Source organism: Corvus hawaiiensis, chromosome 2 (assembly GCF_020740725.1).
Source record: "Corvus hawaiiensis isolate bCorHaw1 chromosome 2, bCorHaw1.pri.cur, whole genome shotgun sequence".
In the NCBI taxonomy this organism is placed as follows: Eukaryota; Metazoa; Chordata; class Aves; order Passeriformes; family Corvidae; genus Corvus; species Corvus hawaiiensis.
Window position 1 is genome coordinate 34,357,392 of NC_063214.1, and position 17,009 is coordinate 34,374,400.

Consider the following 17,009-nt stretch of genomic DNA (forward strand, 5'->3'; position numbering starts at 1 on the left):
CGCAGCCAGCTGCAGGGACAGCGGCTCTCAGAGAGACCCACGGCTCCTGGGGGGATGCAAGCGGCCCACAACACGTCAGCAAGCCCTTCCAGCTGTCCCAGGTCACAGACCTTTGGGGGCATCCTGCATCTCTCACTGGCCACGTTCAACAGCCGTGGTCAGCACTCACCCCGTGTCCTGCTGTGACGCTTCCCTGGGGCACCACGAGCCTCTCCAGCCGCTGAGCACGCTGCCCAAGCCCAAAGCCATCGCTGCAGGTGACTGCAGGCCGTCCCCACTGTGACACTGGTGGGGCTTAACCCCAGCCAGCCCCCCAGGCCCTCACAGCCACTCGCTCACTGCCCCGCCAGCGGGATCAGAGACAGAATCAAGGGGAAGAACGAGAAAACACGTGGGCTGAAATAAAACCAATTTAATAGGGAAAGCAAAAGCCGTGTATGCCAACAGAGCAAAACAAGGAATTCATTCACCACTTCCCACGGGCAGGTGGGTGTTCAGCAGTCCCCAGGATTGCAGGGCTCCATCACAGGTAGCGGTGACCTGGGGAGACAAAGGCCACCACTCCAAGCGTGGCTTGCTTCTTCCTTCTTCCCCCCACCTTATATACTGAGCATGATGTCACATGGTCTGGAATATCCCCTGGGTCAGTTGGGATCAGTTATCCCACCCGTGACTCCTCCCAGGTTCCCACGCACCCCAGTCCCCTCACCAGCGTGGCAGTGCAGAAAGCAGCAATGGCCTTGGCTCTGTGCAAGCCCTGCTCAGCAATAACCAAAACATCTCTGCATTATCAGCCCCTGTGTTCAGCACAAACCCAACACAGAGCCCCATGCCAGCCACGGGGAAGAAAATCGTCCCCACCCCAGCCGAAACCAGCACAGCCAGCCGTGTTCTCCAGGGGACATAGGTCCCATCCTTGAGCTCCAACCAGGAAAACCACCAGAGGGACATCACCACCTCTGTGGTCCTCACCTCACTGGGAACCAGTGCCCACCCATTCCTTATGGTTCAACACCTGGCTCTGCAATCAGCATGGAGGCAGAAGAGCTCCAAAGGCAGAGCTCCATCAAGGCCCAGCCAGAGGTGGCATTGCCATGGGGATGGCCCAGGTCTCTCCCAACATGCCCCTCATGCTCCATGTTCTCTGGATAAGACAAGGCTGCGACTCTGCCGAAGCTGAGGACGGACACAGAGAGCAGATCAGCTCCGAAGTCCTCTCTGGCTGCAGGGAACTGTGTTTGCCCTCATGTGGGGAACTTGCTGATTGGCAGCCGCTTTCCTAGAAAAGCAGCGCTTCTGGGTGTTGGTGCAACGAGCTCCTTGGGTCTCTGTGGCCACGGGGCTGGTGTTTGGGCAAGCCTGCCCCACGAGCCACCATCCTCCTGGGGAGCCCATCCCAAGCCATGGCTCAGGAGGGGGGAAACATCACCTCATGTGTCTCCAAATGACCCCCTGTTGTCCCCAGTAGCTCCTGCTGACACATCTCCCATGGCTCTGACTGCCCCAAACCCCTCAGAACTGTCCTTGTCCTCCCTTGAACCTGACCGGGACCCTTTCAGATGTGGGGCACCTCTGGGTCTGGCTCAGCTGCCTCCTCCAGAGTCCCCAGTCCCCTCAGCTGCTCACTCAGCCACAGCTGGCTGGAGACCCTGTCCCCGCTGCCCACACTGGGGCAGGACAAGCCAAAGCCAGAGTGGTCTCAGCAACTGGGAGAAATGGCCTGATCAGGTGAGAGGAGATGGGAATCTCTAATGTGGTTGGACACAGCTCTGAGCTACCTGGTCTGGTGCAAGATATCCCAGCCCACAGCAGGGCATTGCACTAGGTGGTCTCTGAAGATCCCTTCCAACCCAAACCATCCCATGACTTTGGGATTCTTTGTCCCTTTCTAATTCCCCGTGACTGTCCTGGGAAGTTCCCTCCCCACAGAGCCAGGGTCCCCCTGCCCCGCTCTGGGGCACTCCATGAGTGAAAGCACCACACTGACAACGGCTTCACGGGGTTTCTTTTATTAGCAGAAACGGGGGGAAGCGCCCTTGGAGTCCAGGTACCAGCTGGAAAAGGGCTTGGCAGTCTCAAGGGACTGTTGGAGGTCGGGGCCACCTCAAAACACCCCCAGCTTCGTGCCACTCTTTGAAAATAAAGAGGAGGGCACGAGCCTGCAGCTCTTCCAATGGCCTTCCCGGCACAGCCAGATGCTTCTTCCTATGAGGATACGGCACCATCTGGATCTCCGGTGGTCACAGCCATGGCCGGTGTCAGGGCCAGTGCCGGTGCCGGGAGGTCAGATCAGCTGCCACGGAGTGGGGAGTGCGAGCGTGACTGGGAAGAGCCTGCGCTGCTCAGCGACGGGGTCGTCTTCTGCTTCCTGACACCAGCACCTGTCCTGCAAGAGCAGCATTCCTTAACTCCAAGGATCATCCCAGGGGGACACACAGTCCACCAACCCTGAGTCCATAGACCCTGAGCCCCCGCAGTCTCTGCACAGAGCAATGGCCTGCGTTCCCGCCTCCAGTGTGGAGAGGGATATCTGCCCCCAGCTGAGGGGCCAGCCCCCATTCCAAGGCCCTTCCCAGCAGGTTCCCACCCCTGCACTGTTGGGGACCTCTCCAGGGAGGCCACCCCTTGTCTTGCTGCCCCTGCACTCTGCATCCCCCCAGCTCTTACCTGCTGGCCAGCACAGGGTCACCAGCTGGGCTGCCCCTCACTGAGGTTGATCTGCTCCAGGATCTGGCTGTACCTCCGGGTCAGGGCGTTGGTGTCCCTGGTGAGGTGGGTGAGGACCTGCTGCAAACCACTCAGGTGGTGGGACAGGCGCTCCTCCAGCTGGGCGTCCCCGGCCTCGTTGCTGTCCGAGGATGTGTCCATGTCGGTGTCGGCACCGGTCGGGCTCTGGTCACTGACAGAGGCCAGGCCTTTCTCCACCATGGGCTTGATGGCCTTGAGGAGCTGGTAGCGCTCGTAGAGGTCCGTGTGGCTCTTGGCGTCTGGGGCTGCCCCCTCCTGCTGCGGGAAGACCCCTCGGAGCAGGCTGGGGAACATCACCTCCTGCTCCATCTTCTGGGTGGCTGAGAAGTACTGCTCCATGGCCCCTCTCCTACAGCTCTGGCAGTGCTGCTCTGGGCTCTTCTCGGAGTGCCACCTGCTCCCTGTCCCTGCTGGGGCCTTTTTATGCAGTGCTGGGACCTGTCCCTCCTCTGCTGTGCCCTGCTGTCCTCCCCTGCCAGCCCTGGTTGGCCTGGATGGCCTTGGGGTCGGGCTTGGCTCCAGCCCAGCTGGGGCCCGGCCATGCCGTGTCCCTGGCTCTGCAATCTGTCCTGGCCCAGCCTCCCCGTGGCCTTCGCCCGACCTGGCCGGGGGTCCCGCTGCCTCCCCGTGCCAGGAACTACGGGGCTGTAGCCAGGAGGAGAGGTGCCCAGGGTCTCTCCCATCCTATACTATCTCAATCCTCCAACACATTCAGTTCTGGGCCCTGTGGGAGTGGGTCCAGCTCCTGCCCCACGGTGTGGGCAGGCTGCAGGGACCATCACCTCCCCTCATCCTGGCTGCCATGCGCTCGGGACGTGAACACTCCAGGGACATTGAGCAACCCCTTTTGCAGACATATGGAAATCTCGCTGGAAATACACTGGGACATGGGTGTCTGGGCAGAGTGGAGCCTGCTGGCATCCAGAGATTGGGGTCCCCAGAAACATTCACTTCCCCCGACCCCTCACCGTGAGCTCGGCTGGGATGCGGACAGGGACAGGTGTAGGAACCCAGAGTGCCGACAATATTTCTCTGCCTGTTTTTAAGAGTTTTTACCCCCCTGGACACCACTGGTATAGCTTTAAACCCTGGAAAAAATTACCAACAGTCAGACAACAACTAGAAAATACAGTGGTGTGAATTAGGTGATAGACTACTATGTAAGATTGTCACAGGGTGAAAATTTTAGAGGTTTTAGGCTTCTTTTTATAGTATATAGATAAGAGTAAAAAATACCAAAATGGAGGAATGTTGCTGTTCTCTAAACCTTCTTCTCCTTCTTCTACCACTCCATATTTTGCAGTAAAAGTAGTTTGGATTGATTGGATAGAAAATTCCACAGTTCCTGCCCGTGTTACTGAATAATTGGTAAGAAAGTAAAAATAACGTATGTTTTTAGTAACTAGTGGTTAAAATATCTTTAAAAGGCTGTGTAAATCTTGATAATTGCTCTCATTCCTACTTTTCCTCCTTCCATGCTGTACCTGGGTCACGTTAGTGGCTCAGTTTCTCTGATAAGACTTAATAAACAACTATCTAGAAGCATTGAAACTACAGAAGACGTCTCGTTTTATCTTTTAAGCGCCTTGCAAGGACTTTCAGCAAATTCTCTCCCATCAGGAGAGACTTGATTTATGGCATGCTAAAGTGTCAACAGGGACCTGGCTCTCTGAGTGTAACTCCTGTGGCAGCAGCAGCAGCACAGAGCCATTGCTGCCCCCAGGGGATTGTGGACATGGGTACCCTGCCTCTGTCTCCATCTTGGGAGGGCAAAAGCCACAGCCAGGGCACCAGCCAGCGTTGCCTGTCCCTGCATGTCCCTGTGGCATGTGGCAATCAGGGTAGATGGTTGTGTCTGGGGAAAGGCTGTGGGGTACCTCGGGCTGAGCTGAACTGGGGTACCCAGCCCTGGTTTGGGCCCCAAGGAAGCTGCTGCAGACCACCAGGGCCCCCGGGAGCTGCACTGAGATCCTCAGGTCTCTGCTGCCAAAGACCCCCAGATCCGGGCAAGCCTACCCCTGACCTGGCACTCCCCCGGGCATCCCCACCCCAGCCCCAGCTCAGAGGGCGGCCCGTGCCACCACATGTGTCCCCAAGTGTCCCTGTATCATCCCTGGCACATCCTCCTGTCTTATCCCTCTGCAGCACCAGGGGAAAAGAGTGTGGCACCATGCTCAGCACGTGGGGAAAGAAGGAAGAGAGGCACAGTCGGAGTGCTGGCAGCTGCCTTGCCAGGTCACCATGACTTGCAATGGAGCCCTGCTCTCCCACAGGTGGCTGAACACCTGAGTGCCTGTGGGAAGTGCTGAATGAATTCCTTCTTCTGCTTTGCTTACTTGTGCAGCTTTTGCTTTGCCTATTAAACTGTCTTCATCTCTACCCACAAGTTTACTTTTCTTACCCTCCCGATTCTCTACCCCATCCCACCTGGGCAGGAGTGACAGAGCAGCTGAGTGGGGCTGAGTTGCCAGTGGGGGTCAAACCATGATACCCACAGTGAAGCTCCAGCCCCTGGGCAGGTGTGTCCCGCCCCCAGCCCACCCTGGGGGGACACTGTGATGTCCCTGCACCTCCAGGAAGCTCCATGGTGGCCCAGAAGTCCCAAGAGCGTGGGGCTGGCAGTGTGTGCACACACCTCAGTGCAGCCCCACTGGGCCCCACTGCAGGACACCCAGGGATGCCACGGGCACCCAGAAGGGGAGAAGAGGAGCCGTGGGTTCAGGTCTGAGGGGGAGAGGGCAGGTGGCAGAATCGGCACCTGGCTGGGGTATGAGGGGACAGCGGGAGAGCTGCCAACACTGAGGGTTGCAGAAGGGATGAAGGACCCTGCGGTCCTTCCCAAAATAGAACCATTTCCTCCAATTGCCACACACTGCAAGATAAGAGGGGACAGGAATTGTGGCCATCGACCAGCCCCGGCCTCTGCTCCAGAATGGTGGTACTGGGGGTGATGGTGGGTTAAGGCCAAGGCCACAGAGAGGCTGGGGCAGGAGCCAGGGGTGGCAAGGAGGAGAGGTCCCTGGCTTCTCTACTATCCTTTCCGATACTATCTCAACCTTCAAACATGTTCAGTTTTGGGGACCTGTGGGAGTGGTTCCACCTCCTGCTCCCAGGTGTGGCCAGGCTGCAGGCGGCAGTTCTGCTGGGGACCATCACCTCCCCCACTCCTTGCTGCCATGTGCTCAGGATGTGAACGCTCCAGGGACATTGAGCAATCTCTGTCCATGACTTCCAGCCAAACAGGCCAGCAGACACCAGCGTGGAACATCTCACTGGGAGTGCTTGGCTGCATGCAAGCTATCATTGCCCACATCTCCCCAGTACCGCCATTCTGGAGCAGAGGCCGGGGCTGGTCGATGGCCACAATTCCTGTCCCCTCTTATCTTGCAGTGTGTGGCAATTGGAGGAAATGGTTCTATTTTGGGAAGGACCGCAGGGTCCTTCATCCCTTCTGCAACCCTCAGTGTTGGCAGCTCTCCCGCTGTCCCCTCATACCCCAGCCAGGTGCCGATTCTGCCACCTGCCCTCTCCCCCTCAGACCTGAACCCACGGCTCCTCTTCTCCCCTTCTGGGTGCCCGTGGCATCCCTGGGTGTCCTGCAGTGGGGCCCAGTGGGGCTGCACTGAGGTGTGTGCACACACTGCCAGCCCCACGCTCTTGGGACTTCTGGGCCACCATGGAGCTTCCTGGAGGTGCAGGGACATCACAGTGTCCCCCCAGGGTGGGCTGGGGGCGGGACACACCTGCCCAGGGGCTGGAGCTTCACTGTGGGTATCATGGTTTGACCCCCACTGGCAACTCAGCCCCACTCAGCTGCTCTGTCACTCCTGCCCAGGTGGGATGGGGTAGAGAATCGGGAGGGTAAGAAAAGTAAACTTGTGGGTAGAGATGAAGACAGTTTAATAGGCAAAGCAAAAGCTGCACAAGTAAGCAAAGCAGAAGAAGGAATTCATTCAGCACTTCCCACAGGCACTCAGGTGTTCAGCCACCTGTGGGAGAGCAGGGCTCCATTGCAAGTCATGGTGACCTGGCAAGGCAGCTGCCAGCACTCCGACTGTGCCTCTCTTCCTTCTTTCCCCACGTGCTGAGCATGGTGCCACACTCTTTTCCCCTGGTGCTGCAGAGGGATAAGACAGGAGGATGTGCCAGGGATGATACAGGGACACTTGGGGACACATGTGGTGGCACGGGCCGCCCTCTGAGCTGGGGCTGGGGTGGGGATGCCCGGGGGAGTGCCAGGTCAGGGGTAGGCTTGCCCGGATCTGGGGGTCTTTGGCAGCAGAGACCTGAGGATCTCAGTGCAGCTCCCGGGGGCCCTGGTGGTCTGCAGCAGCTTCCTTGGGGCCCAAACCAGGGCTGGGTACCCCAGTTCAGCTCAGCCCGAGGTACCCCACAGCCTTTCCCCAGACACAACCATCTACCCTGATTGCCACATGCCACAGGGACATGCAGGGACAGGCAACGCTGGCTGGTGCCCTGGCTGTGGCTTTTGCCCTCCCAAGATGGAGACAGAGGCAGGGTACCCATGTCCACAATCCCCTGGGGGCAGCAATGGCTCTGTGCTGCTGCTGCTGCCACAGGAGTTACACTCAGAGAGCCAGGTCCCTGTTGACACTTTAGCATGCCATAAATCAAGTCTCTCCTGATGGGAGAGAATTTGCTGAAAGTCCTTGCAAGGCGCTTAAAAGATAAAACGAGACGTCTTCTGTAGTTTCAATGCTTCTAGATAGTTGTTTATTAAGTCTTATCAGAGAAACTGAGCCACTAACGTGACCCAGGTACAGCATGGAAGGAGGAAAAGTAGGAATGAGAGCAATTATCAAGATTTACACAGCCTTTTAAAGATATTTTAACCACTAGTTACTAAAAACATACGTTATTTTTACTTTCTTACCAATTATTCAGTAACACGGGCAGGAACTGTGGAATTTTCTATCCAATCAATCCAAACTACTTTTACTGCAAAATATGGAGTGGTAGAAGAAGGAGAAGAAGGTTTAGAGAACAGCAACATTCCTCCATTTTGGTATTTTTTACTCTTATCTATATACTATAAAAAGAAGCCTAAAACCTCTAAAATTTTCACCCTGTGACAATCTTACATAGTAGTCTATCACCTAATTCACACCACTGTATTTTCTAGTTGTTGTCTGACTGTTGGTAATTTTTTCCAGGGTTTAAAGCTATACCAGTGGTGTCCAGGGGGGTAAAAACTCTTAAAAACAGGCAGAGAAATATTGTCGGCACTCTGGGTTCCTACACCTGTCCCTGTCCGCATCCCAGCCGAGCTCACGGTGAGGGGTCGGGGGAAGTGAATGTTTCTGGGGACCCCAATCTCTGGATGCCAGCAGGCTCCACTCTGCCCAGACACCCATGTCCCAGTGTATTTCCAGCGAGATTTCCATATGTCTGCAAAAGGGGTTGCTCAATGTCCCTGGAGTGTTCACGTCCCGAGCGCATGGCAGCCAGGATGAGGGGAGGTGATGGTCCCTGCAGCCTGCCCACACCGTGGGGCAGGAGCTGGACCCACTCCCACAGGGCCCAGAACTGAATGTGTTGGAGGATTGAGATAGTATAGGATGGGAGAGACCCTGGGCACCTCTCCTCCTGGCTACAGCCCCGTAGTTCCTGGCACGGGGAGGCAGCGGGACCCCCGGCCAGGTCGGGCGAAGGCCACGGGGAGGCTGGGCCAGGACAGATTGCAGAGCCAGGGACACGGCATGGCCGGGCCCCAGCTGGGCTGGAGCCAAGCCCGACCCCAAGGCCATCCAGGCCAACCAGGGCTGGCAGGGGAGGACAGCAGGGCACAGCAGAGGAGGGACAGGTCCCAGCACTGCATAAAAAGGCCCCAGCAGGGACAGGGAGCAGGTGGCACTCCGAGAAGAGCCCAGAGCAGCACTGCCAGAGCTGTAGGAGAGGGGCCATGGAGCAGTACTTCTCAGCCACCCAGAAGATGGAGCAGGAGGTGATGTTCCCCAGCCTGCTCCGAGGGGTCTTCCCGCAGCAGGAGGGGGCAGCCCCAGACGCCGAGAGCCACACGGACCTCTACGAGCGCTACCAGCTCCTCAAGGCCATCAAGCCCATGGTGGAGAAAGGCCTGGCCTCTGTCAGTGACCAGAGCCCGACCGGTGCCGACACCGACATGGACACATCCTCGGACAGCAACGAGGCCGGGGACGCCCAGCTGGAGGAGCGCCTGTCCCACCACCTGAGTGGTTTGCAGCAGGTCCTCACCCACCTCACCAGGGACACCAACGCCCTGACCCGGAGGTACAGCCAGATCCTGGAGCAGATCAACCTCAGTGAGGGGCAGCCCAGCTGGTGACCCTGTGCTGGCCAGCAGGTAAGAGCTGGGGGGATGCAGAGTGCAGGGGCAGCAAGACAAGGGGTGGCCTCCCTGGAGAGGTCCCCAACAGTGCAGGGGTGGGAACCTGCTGGGAAGGGCCTTGGAATGGGGGCTGGCCCCTCAGCTGGGGGCAGATATCCCTCTCCACACTGGAGGCGGGAACGCAGGCCATTGCTCTGTGCAGAGACTGCGGGGGCTCAGGGTCTATGGACTCAGGGTTGGTGGACTGTGTGTCCCCCTGGGATGATCCTTGGAGTTAAGGAATGCTGCTCTTGCAGGACAGGTGCTGGTGTCAGGAAGCAGAAGACGACCCCGTCGCTGAGCAGCGCAGGCTCTTCCCAGTCACGCTCGCACTCCCCACTCCGTGGCAGCTGATCTGACCTCCCGGCACCGGCACTGGCCCTGACACCGGCCATGGCTGTGACCACCGGAGATCCAGATGGTGCCGTATCCTCATAGGAAGAAGCATCTGGCTGTGCCGGGAAGGCCATTGGAAGAGCTGCAGGCTCGTGCCCTCCTCTTTATTTTCAAAGAGTGGCACGAAGCTGGGGGTGTTTTGAGGTGGCCCCGACCTCCAACAGTCCCTTGAGACTGCCAAGCCCTTTTCCAGCTGGTACCTGGACTCCAAGGGCGCTTCCCCCCGTTTCTGCTAATAAAAGAAACCCCGTGAAGCCGTTGTCAGTGTGGTGCTTTCACTCATGGAGTGCCCCAGAGCGGGGCAGGGGGACCCTGGCTCTGTGGGGAGGGAACTTCCCAGGACAGTCACGGGGAATTAGAAAGGGACAAAGAATCCCAAAGTCATGGGATGGTTTGGGTTGGAAGGGATCTTCAGAGACCACCTAGTGCAATGCCCTGCTGTGGGCTGGGATATCTTGCACCAGACCAGGTAGCTCAGAGCTGTGTCCAACCACATTAGAGATTCCCATCTCCTCTCACCTGATCAGGCCATTTCTCCCAGTTGCTGAGACCACTCTGGCTTTGGCTTGTCCTGCCCCAGTGTGGGCAGCGGGGACAGGGTCTCCAGCCAGCTGTGGCTGAGTGAGCAGCTGAGGGGACTGGGGACTCTGGAGGAGGCAGCTGAGCCAGACCCAGAGGTGCCTCACATCTGAAAGGGTCCCGGTCAGGTTCAAGGGAGGACAAGGACAGTTCTGAGGGGTTTGGGGCAGTCAGAGCCATGGGAGATGTGTCAGCAGGAGCTACTGGGGACAACAGGGGGTCATTTGGAGACACATGAGGTGATGTTTCCCCCCTCCTGAGCCATGGCTTGGGATGGGCTCCCCAGGAGGATGGTGGCTCGTGGGGCAGGCTTGCCCAAACACCAGCCCCGTGGCCACAGAGACCCAAGGAGCTCGTTGCACCAACACCCAGAAGCGCTGCTTTTCTAGGAAAGCGGCTGCCAATCAGCAAGTTCCCCACATGAGGGCAAACACAGTTCCCTGCAGCCAGAGAGGATTTCGGAGCTGATCTGCTCTCTGTGTCCGTCCTCAGCTTCGGCAGAGTCGCAGCCTTGTCTTATCCAGAGAACATGGAGCATGAGGGGCATGTTGGGAGAGACCTGGGCCATCCCCATGGCAATGCCACCTCTGGCTGGGCCTTGATGGAGCTCTGCCTTTGGAGCTCTTCTGCCTCCATGCTGATTGCAGAGCCAGGTGTTGAACCATAAGGAATGGGTGGGCACTGGTTCCCAGTGAGGTGAGGACCACAGAGGTGGTGATGTCCCTCTGGTGGTTTTCCTGGTTGGAGCTCAAGGATGGGACCTATGTCCCCTGGAGAACACGGCTGGCTGTGCTGGTTTCGGCTGGGGTGGGGACGATTTTCTTCCCCGTGGCTGGCATGGGGCTCTGTGTTGGGTTTGTGCTGAACACAGGGGCTGATAATGCAGAGATGTTTTGGTTATTGCTGAGCAGGGCTTGCACAGAGCCAAGGCCATTGCTGCTTTCTGCACTGCCACGCTGGTGAGGGGACTGGGGTGCGTGGGAACCTGGGAGGAGTCACGGGTGGGATAACTGATCCCAACTGACCCAGGGGATATTCCAGACCATGTGACATCATGCTCAGTATATAAGGTGGGGGGAAGAAGGAAGAAGCAAGCCACGCTTGGAGTGGTGGCCTTTGTCTCCCCAGGTCACCGCTACCTGTGATGGAGCCCTGCAATCCTGGGGACTGCTGAACACCCACCTGCCCGTGGGAAGTGGTGAATGAATTCCTTGTTTTGCTCTGTTGGCATACACGGCTTTTGCTTTCCCTATTAAATTGGTTTTATTTCAGCCCACGTGTTTTCTCGTTCTTCCCCTTGATTCTGTCTCTGATCCCGCTGGCGGGGCAGTGAGCGAGTGGCTGTGAGGGCCTGGGGGGCTGGCTGGGGTTAAGCCCCACCAGTGTCACAGTGGGGACGGCCTGCAGTCACCTGCAGCGATGGCTTTGGGCTTGGGCAGCGTGCTCAGCGGCTGGAGAGGCTCGTGGTGCCCCAGGGAAGCGTCACAGCAGGACACGGGGTGAGTGCTGACCACGGCTGTTGAACGTGGCCAGTGAGAGATGCAGGATGCCCCCAAAGGTCCGTGACCTGAGACAGCTGGAAGGGCTTGCTGACGTGTTGTGGGCCGCTTGCATCCCCCCAGGAGCCGTGGGTCTCTCTGAGAGCCGCTGTCCCTGCAGCTGGCTGCGAGCCCGGTGTGTCACAGGAACCTTCTGCCTGCTCCGATTGCAGGGCATTGCATCACGCTGCCCCAGGGCTGCGTCAAGGCCTGACGGCGCCCTGCTGCTGGCCACCGCTGCTGGCCAAAGCTGATAAGAGGTTAGATGGCCACAGAAGACTTCTTTGTCCTGGGATAACTCAGCGCTGGTCCCAGCGGGATGCTGGCAGACAGAGCAGATCAGGCGTCTCCGGTGTGGCAGGGGGTGCTGGCTCTGCACTGCCCTGGACAGGCTCCCAGGGCACCCGCACTGTTGCCTGCCACCACGGGGAAAGGGCATTTCCTTTCACACTGTTGAAGCAGATCAGGGTGGCAGCACTTCTTTTAAATCTGTTTAGGGACTTCGTATCCATCAGAGAGCAGTGACCTGGCACAGAGGCTCAGTGTGAGGCAGACAAGAGATAAAGCACAGTTTTCACCCAAAATGCTAAATGAATAAGAATCCCCAAATCCCAAATTAACACAACCTCCCCACCCCTAAGCGTGCTCAGCATTTGGATTCAGAAGCCGATGACAAATTGGGAAAGCAGAAAGGTTGGATCCTCACTATTAGCAAAGAAAAAACGACATAATAATAAAAAACATAGCCATGGAATTAATTAGGGAGAGCATATATTTTTGTTAGCTCTTCAGAATTAATTTTACAGCAAGACGTAGGCTACAGCATCTACAGGGGCTAGTCAAGAACATGTTCAAGCATCAGGAGAAATGCCAGTGAGAAATAAAAAGGAGGAACTCACAGAATTCCTCTCTGGGTTTTATAAAATACATGTTGTGTGAACAACTTCCCCCTCTTGCAAATAAAACAACTGAAAAAAACATTAATCAAAGTTACAAATATCAGTCATCCACGTATTGACAAACCATAATGGGAGAGAAGAGCAAATAATTAAACACTAAGTATTTAATCAAACTTTTATTACATGAAAGTGAGTAAAGTGTCATCTTTCAAGCCATGGACGGTTCAACAGTTGCAGCCACCTTGCCGAAGTTCTCGGGATGGCAGGAATTCATCCTGTGACATGTCGCCACTGGAGAAATCATCAGCGAATTGGGCGGAAATCCTCCAAGAGCTGCCCTATTCTTTTCTTTTCTGCAAGAGGCGGGAAAACCTAATCAGCATTTGAGATCGATTCGGAAGATGTTTCATATTAAATCCTTAATGCTAACAAAGCCACCAAAAATCTGAGTTTTGTTACCCACAGCAAACCATTAGCTTGCTGCTGTAAATAAATGCACAACTTTTTTTCTGTAGGGCTCTCCACAGATCCCTGTGGAGGGATCTCAGTAGTAACACTTTTTTATTTCTACATTTTATTATCTACATACTCCTTCCAACATAATGCAGACCACAATCCAACAGCCAGAGTCACCCAACTGTACTGTATCAGAAAATGGACAATTTTCACCCAAATTTGCCATTGCATCATTGGGCTCAGTGACTACATTTAGTAACAAAAACCCTTAGAGCAATTCTCTATTGCTCTAAGCCAGCACCGCTTCAGGTTTCCTGCCATTTCTATTAATTCTTTTTTCACCTGTTCTACTTGTTTTCTGAAAATTCATAATGTGATTTCTGAATCTACATGCACAGGCATTTTACAGGAATAGACAATACAACTGTGAAGTTACAAGAATAAAACCTCTATTTTCCATTATTTCTTCTTCAGTGGTACAAGTTTGGTCTATCCTTTTTTTTTGGCTCTGCTACTTTTATACTAAAATGAGCTTTTAGGAGGAAGAGGCGGTCATCCATGCGTAGCAACAGCTCAATAACAGTATCTATTTTCACATCATAAAATCCTTCAGACTGCTGCAATTTAGATTGTGAAGAAGCAGGGAAGACATAGCCCAGAAACACCTTTACAGACATTAGCACTTGTTAACTGGCAGACTACGGCAGGCTGAAGTCTCTTAAAACACCGGCTGAGTGTACCTGCTGCTGCGTGGAAGTCCACTGGGTGGTGCCTGATGTACTCAAACAGCTCTCGGTCCACCTTGGCGTGCATGTACTCCGCGCGTTTCACAAGCTGGTAGCCAACAAACCAGCCCAGGGTAGCGAACAGGATCTGCCGATGAACACCTGCAGCAGGAGGAGAGAGGAACGTCCCCACCTCTCCCAGCTCCCCGAGGGCCTCAGGCAGGGCCCCGCTTTCCCCAGGCCCTCCAGACACTCTGCTCTCCCACACCCCAGCTCCCCTCTCCCCGCTTCGCCCCTCCAGCACCCACACCTCCCGCAGCCCCTGCCAGGCCCACCTTTCCTCAGGGCTCCTTTCCCTTCCCGGCACCCATATCCCTAAGGGAGTCACCTCAAATCCCCTCCACCTCCATACGATGTCCCTTTCCCAGCCTTTTTCAATTACCCCCAATCTCCCCGTGCCAACAGACCCCTCACTTCAGGGCTCCCACCCCTTGACTTCCATCCCCACAATCACACAGAGAACTCCCTTCCCCTCCAACAGCCTCCCCGAACTCAGGGCTCCCTCTCTTCCCCTCCCCACTTCATTTATCCCTCAGTGACCCCAAGCCCAGGCCCACATACTCCCGCTATCTCCCCATTCCCTTTCCCCAGCCCCGACATCCCTCACGGTCACCCCAAATCCCACATACCTGCAGCCCCCAAACCCCCTCCAGCCCCTCACTCCCGGCTGTTTCCCCTTCCCCCCTCCTTCACTTATCCTTCAGAGTGACCCCAGATGCCACACTCCCTTTTCCCAGGCCCACAAATTCCCTTTACCACCCCTAGCATCGGATTTCAGGGCTCCCTCCCCATCTCCAGCCCCTGTAACCCTCAAGGTCACCCAAATTCCCCCGCCCGCAGCTCCCGTGTCCCCTCCAGCCCCTCATTCCTCGCTGTTTCCCTTCCCCCCCTTCATTTACCCCTCAGGGACCCCAGACCCCACCCAGCCCCTTCCCCAGACTCTCCCTTAACCCTGCCCTCGCACCCCACTCCGTTCCCCCTCGCCTCAGGGTCCCCCCATCCCCCCGCACCGGCTCGCAAGACGGGGCGCTGGTTGAAGGCGTTGTTCAGCAGCGCCGACATCCACCCCGCGAACCCGAGCCACACCGAGCCCTTGTTGAGCAGCGGCGGCGGCGGCAGCGACCGCGACTCGTCGGGCAGGAACACCATGGCTGCCGCCCGCCGAAGGTGACCGGGCGGAGCGGTGCGGCGGCTGCGCCTTCCCCCGCCGGCCCGCGCCGCGCTCCCGCGTTCCGCTGCCTTCCCCGCTTACGGTTATTTGACAAAAAACCCACCCCAAAAATCACCCCAAAATCCAACCCCCCCACCCCACAAACCCACCCCCCGCGCCAAACTCCCAGGCTGAGCGTCCTTAGCCGGGTCGCGGGCGGTAGTTCCTGCAGCCCTGAGTCCACTGGGTGAGGCGGCCCCGCTGCCTCTGCAGGGCCAGCGAGGCCGGTCGGGAAGTAAATTAGGAGGTTAATTACGCACTAAAATCGAATTAATTTTCAGAGCTCTTCCTGCGACAGATTAAAGACTGAGACCTACCCCACAGTGTTAGTTTTTCCTTTTTTTATTAATACGAAATCACATTAAATCATCTGCCACTGTAGCAGGACTGACGGAACCGTTAAAGAAACCTGCATTAACAAAACAGCACAGGGCCTAAAGGCTTCTCAGCCTATTTCCTAAAAATGCATTATTTAGTCTTTGTCCATGAGAGGAAAGATAATTTACAAACAGTTCGATGGGTGAAGGTATGGGTGTTAATGTCTTTGAAATGGGTATTAATGTCTCTACTAACTTTGGGCAGCAGGTTTGCTGCAGAGCCCACACAGCTTGGCTCCTGAAACCCACAAGGGTCTGCACAAGCCTGAACTTCTGAGCTTTGGGGTAAAACAGTAGGTTCGAGGGGGGAAGATGTGGGAGGCAGTTCGGGAAGGCTGTACCTTCCCTGTACCTGAACCAGTGGGGAAAGGAAGAGGGCAACATGCGGCCGGGAGTTTGGGATAAAAGGAGGCTGCGCCCTCCGAAACCTCGAGAGAGAAAACCCCGCGGGCGTGTGCCCCGGTGGGCTCTCTCTTTATTTGAATAAAGTTGCAGGACTGCTCTGCCTCCTTTTTGGACATAAACCCTGGCGTTTGTGGATTTTCCTGACATCCACAGAAGAGGAGGTGGGGCAGTCACTGCTCCACAGTGCGAGATGCTTCAGTTGAACCTGGCATCAAACAACGGTGACACATGGCCACTTACACAATCAGGCCCTAGGTTTAACTTCACAGAATTACAGAATGGTTTGGGTTGGAAGGGACCTAAGTGGTCATCTGCTTCCAACACCCTGCCACAGGCAGAGAACTTCCACTGGACCGGGTTGCTCTATCCAACCCAGCTTTGAACACTTCCAGGGATGGCACACCCACAGGTTTGCTGTGCAGCCTCTTCTTGGAGGATTTCACAGTGTGCAAAGGCACTGCTGGAGAAGAGCCCAGAGGGGTGGTTGTAGGGATTTTTTGTATATGAGCATTTCCCTCCACAGGACAGCACAGTGGATAGATAAACACAAGCTTTGTGGATGCCTTAGCCTGGGCAGAGCTTTAAGGCTTGGACCTGAGGTGCAATACAGGTGCAAGAAGCATCGTGGCACTACTGGCAGCCACAGCAGCTAAAAACAATGTGGCAAAGCCTTTGATGGTGTAAAAAAAGTGGAAACTATGAGAAAGTAATGAAAACTAGAGTGAGAATGTCTTGAATATAAACTCACTGGCAGTGAAAACTTTAAATGTACAAGGTAGTTGGTTACAGAAACATCCACAGCGATTACTCTACCACTCACCTATTGCCCTAACAAGAGCCACTCTATTTTAAACACCCAAAATATTCAAAGAACTCAAAAAGCATAACTATCCCCTTGGCTATCCTTGATGAAAAGGGCCCATTCTTCAGCTAACATGGAACAAAGTTCAACAACTACTGTCAGAAATAGTAATAATAAAAAAAAATCCATCCCTCTCTCCTCCCAGTTTTATGTCAGCACTGGAATCCAAACCAGACCCCAACCTCAGAGCAACATCTTCTAGGGAGAGTTATGTAGGGTTTAAAAGGTGTAATTATTTACTGCAGAAATAACTGCTATCCTTCAGGGAACATGATTCCACAGAGGCAGAAAACAATCTACCTTTTCCTTAAGTCATTACAGGAACTGTGGATACTTAGTCTTTTGTTAGAGTTGTAGAATTTTACATGAATTACAAATACAACTATG

At 55.5% G+C, this 17,009-nt stretch overlaps 3 protein-coding genes across 5 annotated transcripts; 1 reads left to right on the plus strand and 2 right to left on the minus strand.

Moving 5' to 3' along the window:
• Positions 1 to 1,993: 1,993 nt before the first annotated feature.
• LOC125322237 (thyroid hormone-inducible hepatic protein-like) lies at positions 1,994 to 3,159 on the minus strand. Of its 2 annotated transcripts, none has more exons than XM_048295933.1 (2): positions 2,668 to 3,159; positions 1,994 to 2,381 (listed from the first exon to the last, which is right to left on the minus strand). In XM_048295933.1, exon 1 carries the CDS (start codon positions 3,085 to 3,087, stop codon positions 2,686 to 2,688), a length of 402 nt encoding a protein of 133 aa, XP_048151890.1. In that variant the 5' UTR covers positions 3,088 to 3,159; the 3' UTR covers positions 1,994 to 2,381; positions 2,668 to 2,685. The 2 variants fall into 2 exon arrangements, with proteins under 2 accessions (XP_048151890.1, XP_048151889.1); XM_048295932.1 differs by having other exon boundaries at positions 1,994 to 2,386; positions 2,668 to 3,158.
• A 5,441-nt stretch (positions 3,160 to 8,600) lies between these two features.
• LOC125322202 (thyroid hormone-inducible hepatic protein-like) lies at positions 8,601 to 9,765 on the plus strand. Of its 2 annotated transcripts, none has more exons than XM_048295838.1 (2): positions 8,601 to 9,091; positions 9,378 to 9,765. In XM_048295838.1, exon 1 carries the CDS (start codon positions 8,672 to 8,674, stop codon positions 9,071 to 9,073), a length of 402 nt encoding a protein of 133 aa, XP_048151795.1. In that variant the 5' UTR covers positions 8,601 to 8,671; the 3' UTR covers positions 9,074 to 9,091; positions 9,378 to 9,765. The 2 variants fall into 2 exon arrangements, with proteins under 2 accessions (XP_048151795.1, XP_048151794.1); XM_048295837.1 differs by having other exon boundaries at positions 8,603 to 9,091; positions 9,373 to 9,765.
• A 2,617-nt stretch (positions 9,766 to 12,382) lies between these two features.
• Positions 12,383 to 14,978, minus strand: NDUFC2 (NADH:ubiquinone oxidoreductase subunit C2). The gene is made up of 3 exons (XM_048295717.1): positions 14,779 to 14,978; positions 13,724 to 13,870; positions 12,383 to 12,880 (listed from the first exon to the last, which is right to left on the minus strand). Exons 1-3 carry the CDS (start codon positions 14,915 to 14,917, stop codon positions 12,831 to 12,833), a joined length of 336 nt encoding a protein of 111 aa, XP_048151674.1. The 5' UTR covers positions 14,918 to 14,978; the 3' UTR covers positions 12,383 to 12,830.
• Between the last annotated feature and the right edge of the window lie 2,031 nt (positions 14,979 to 17,009).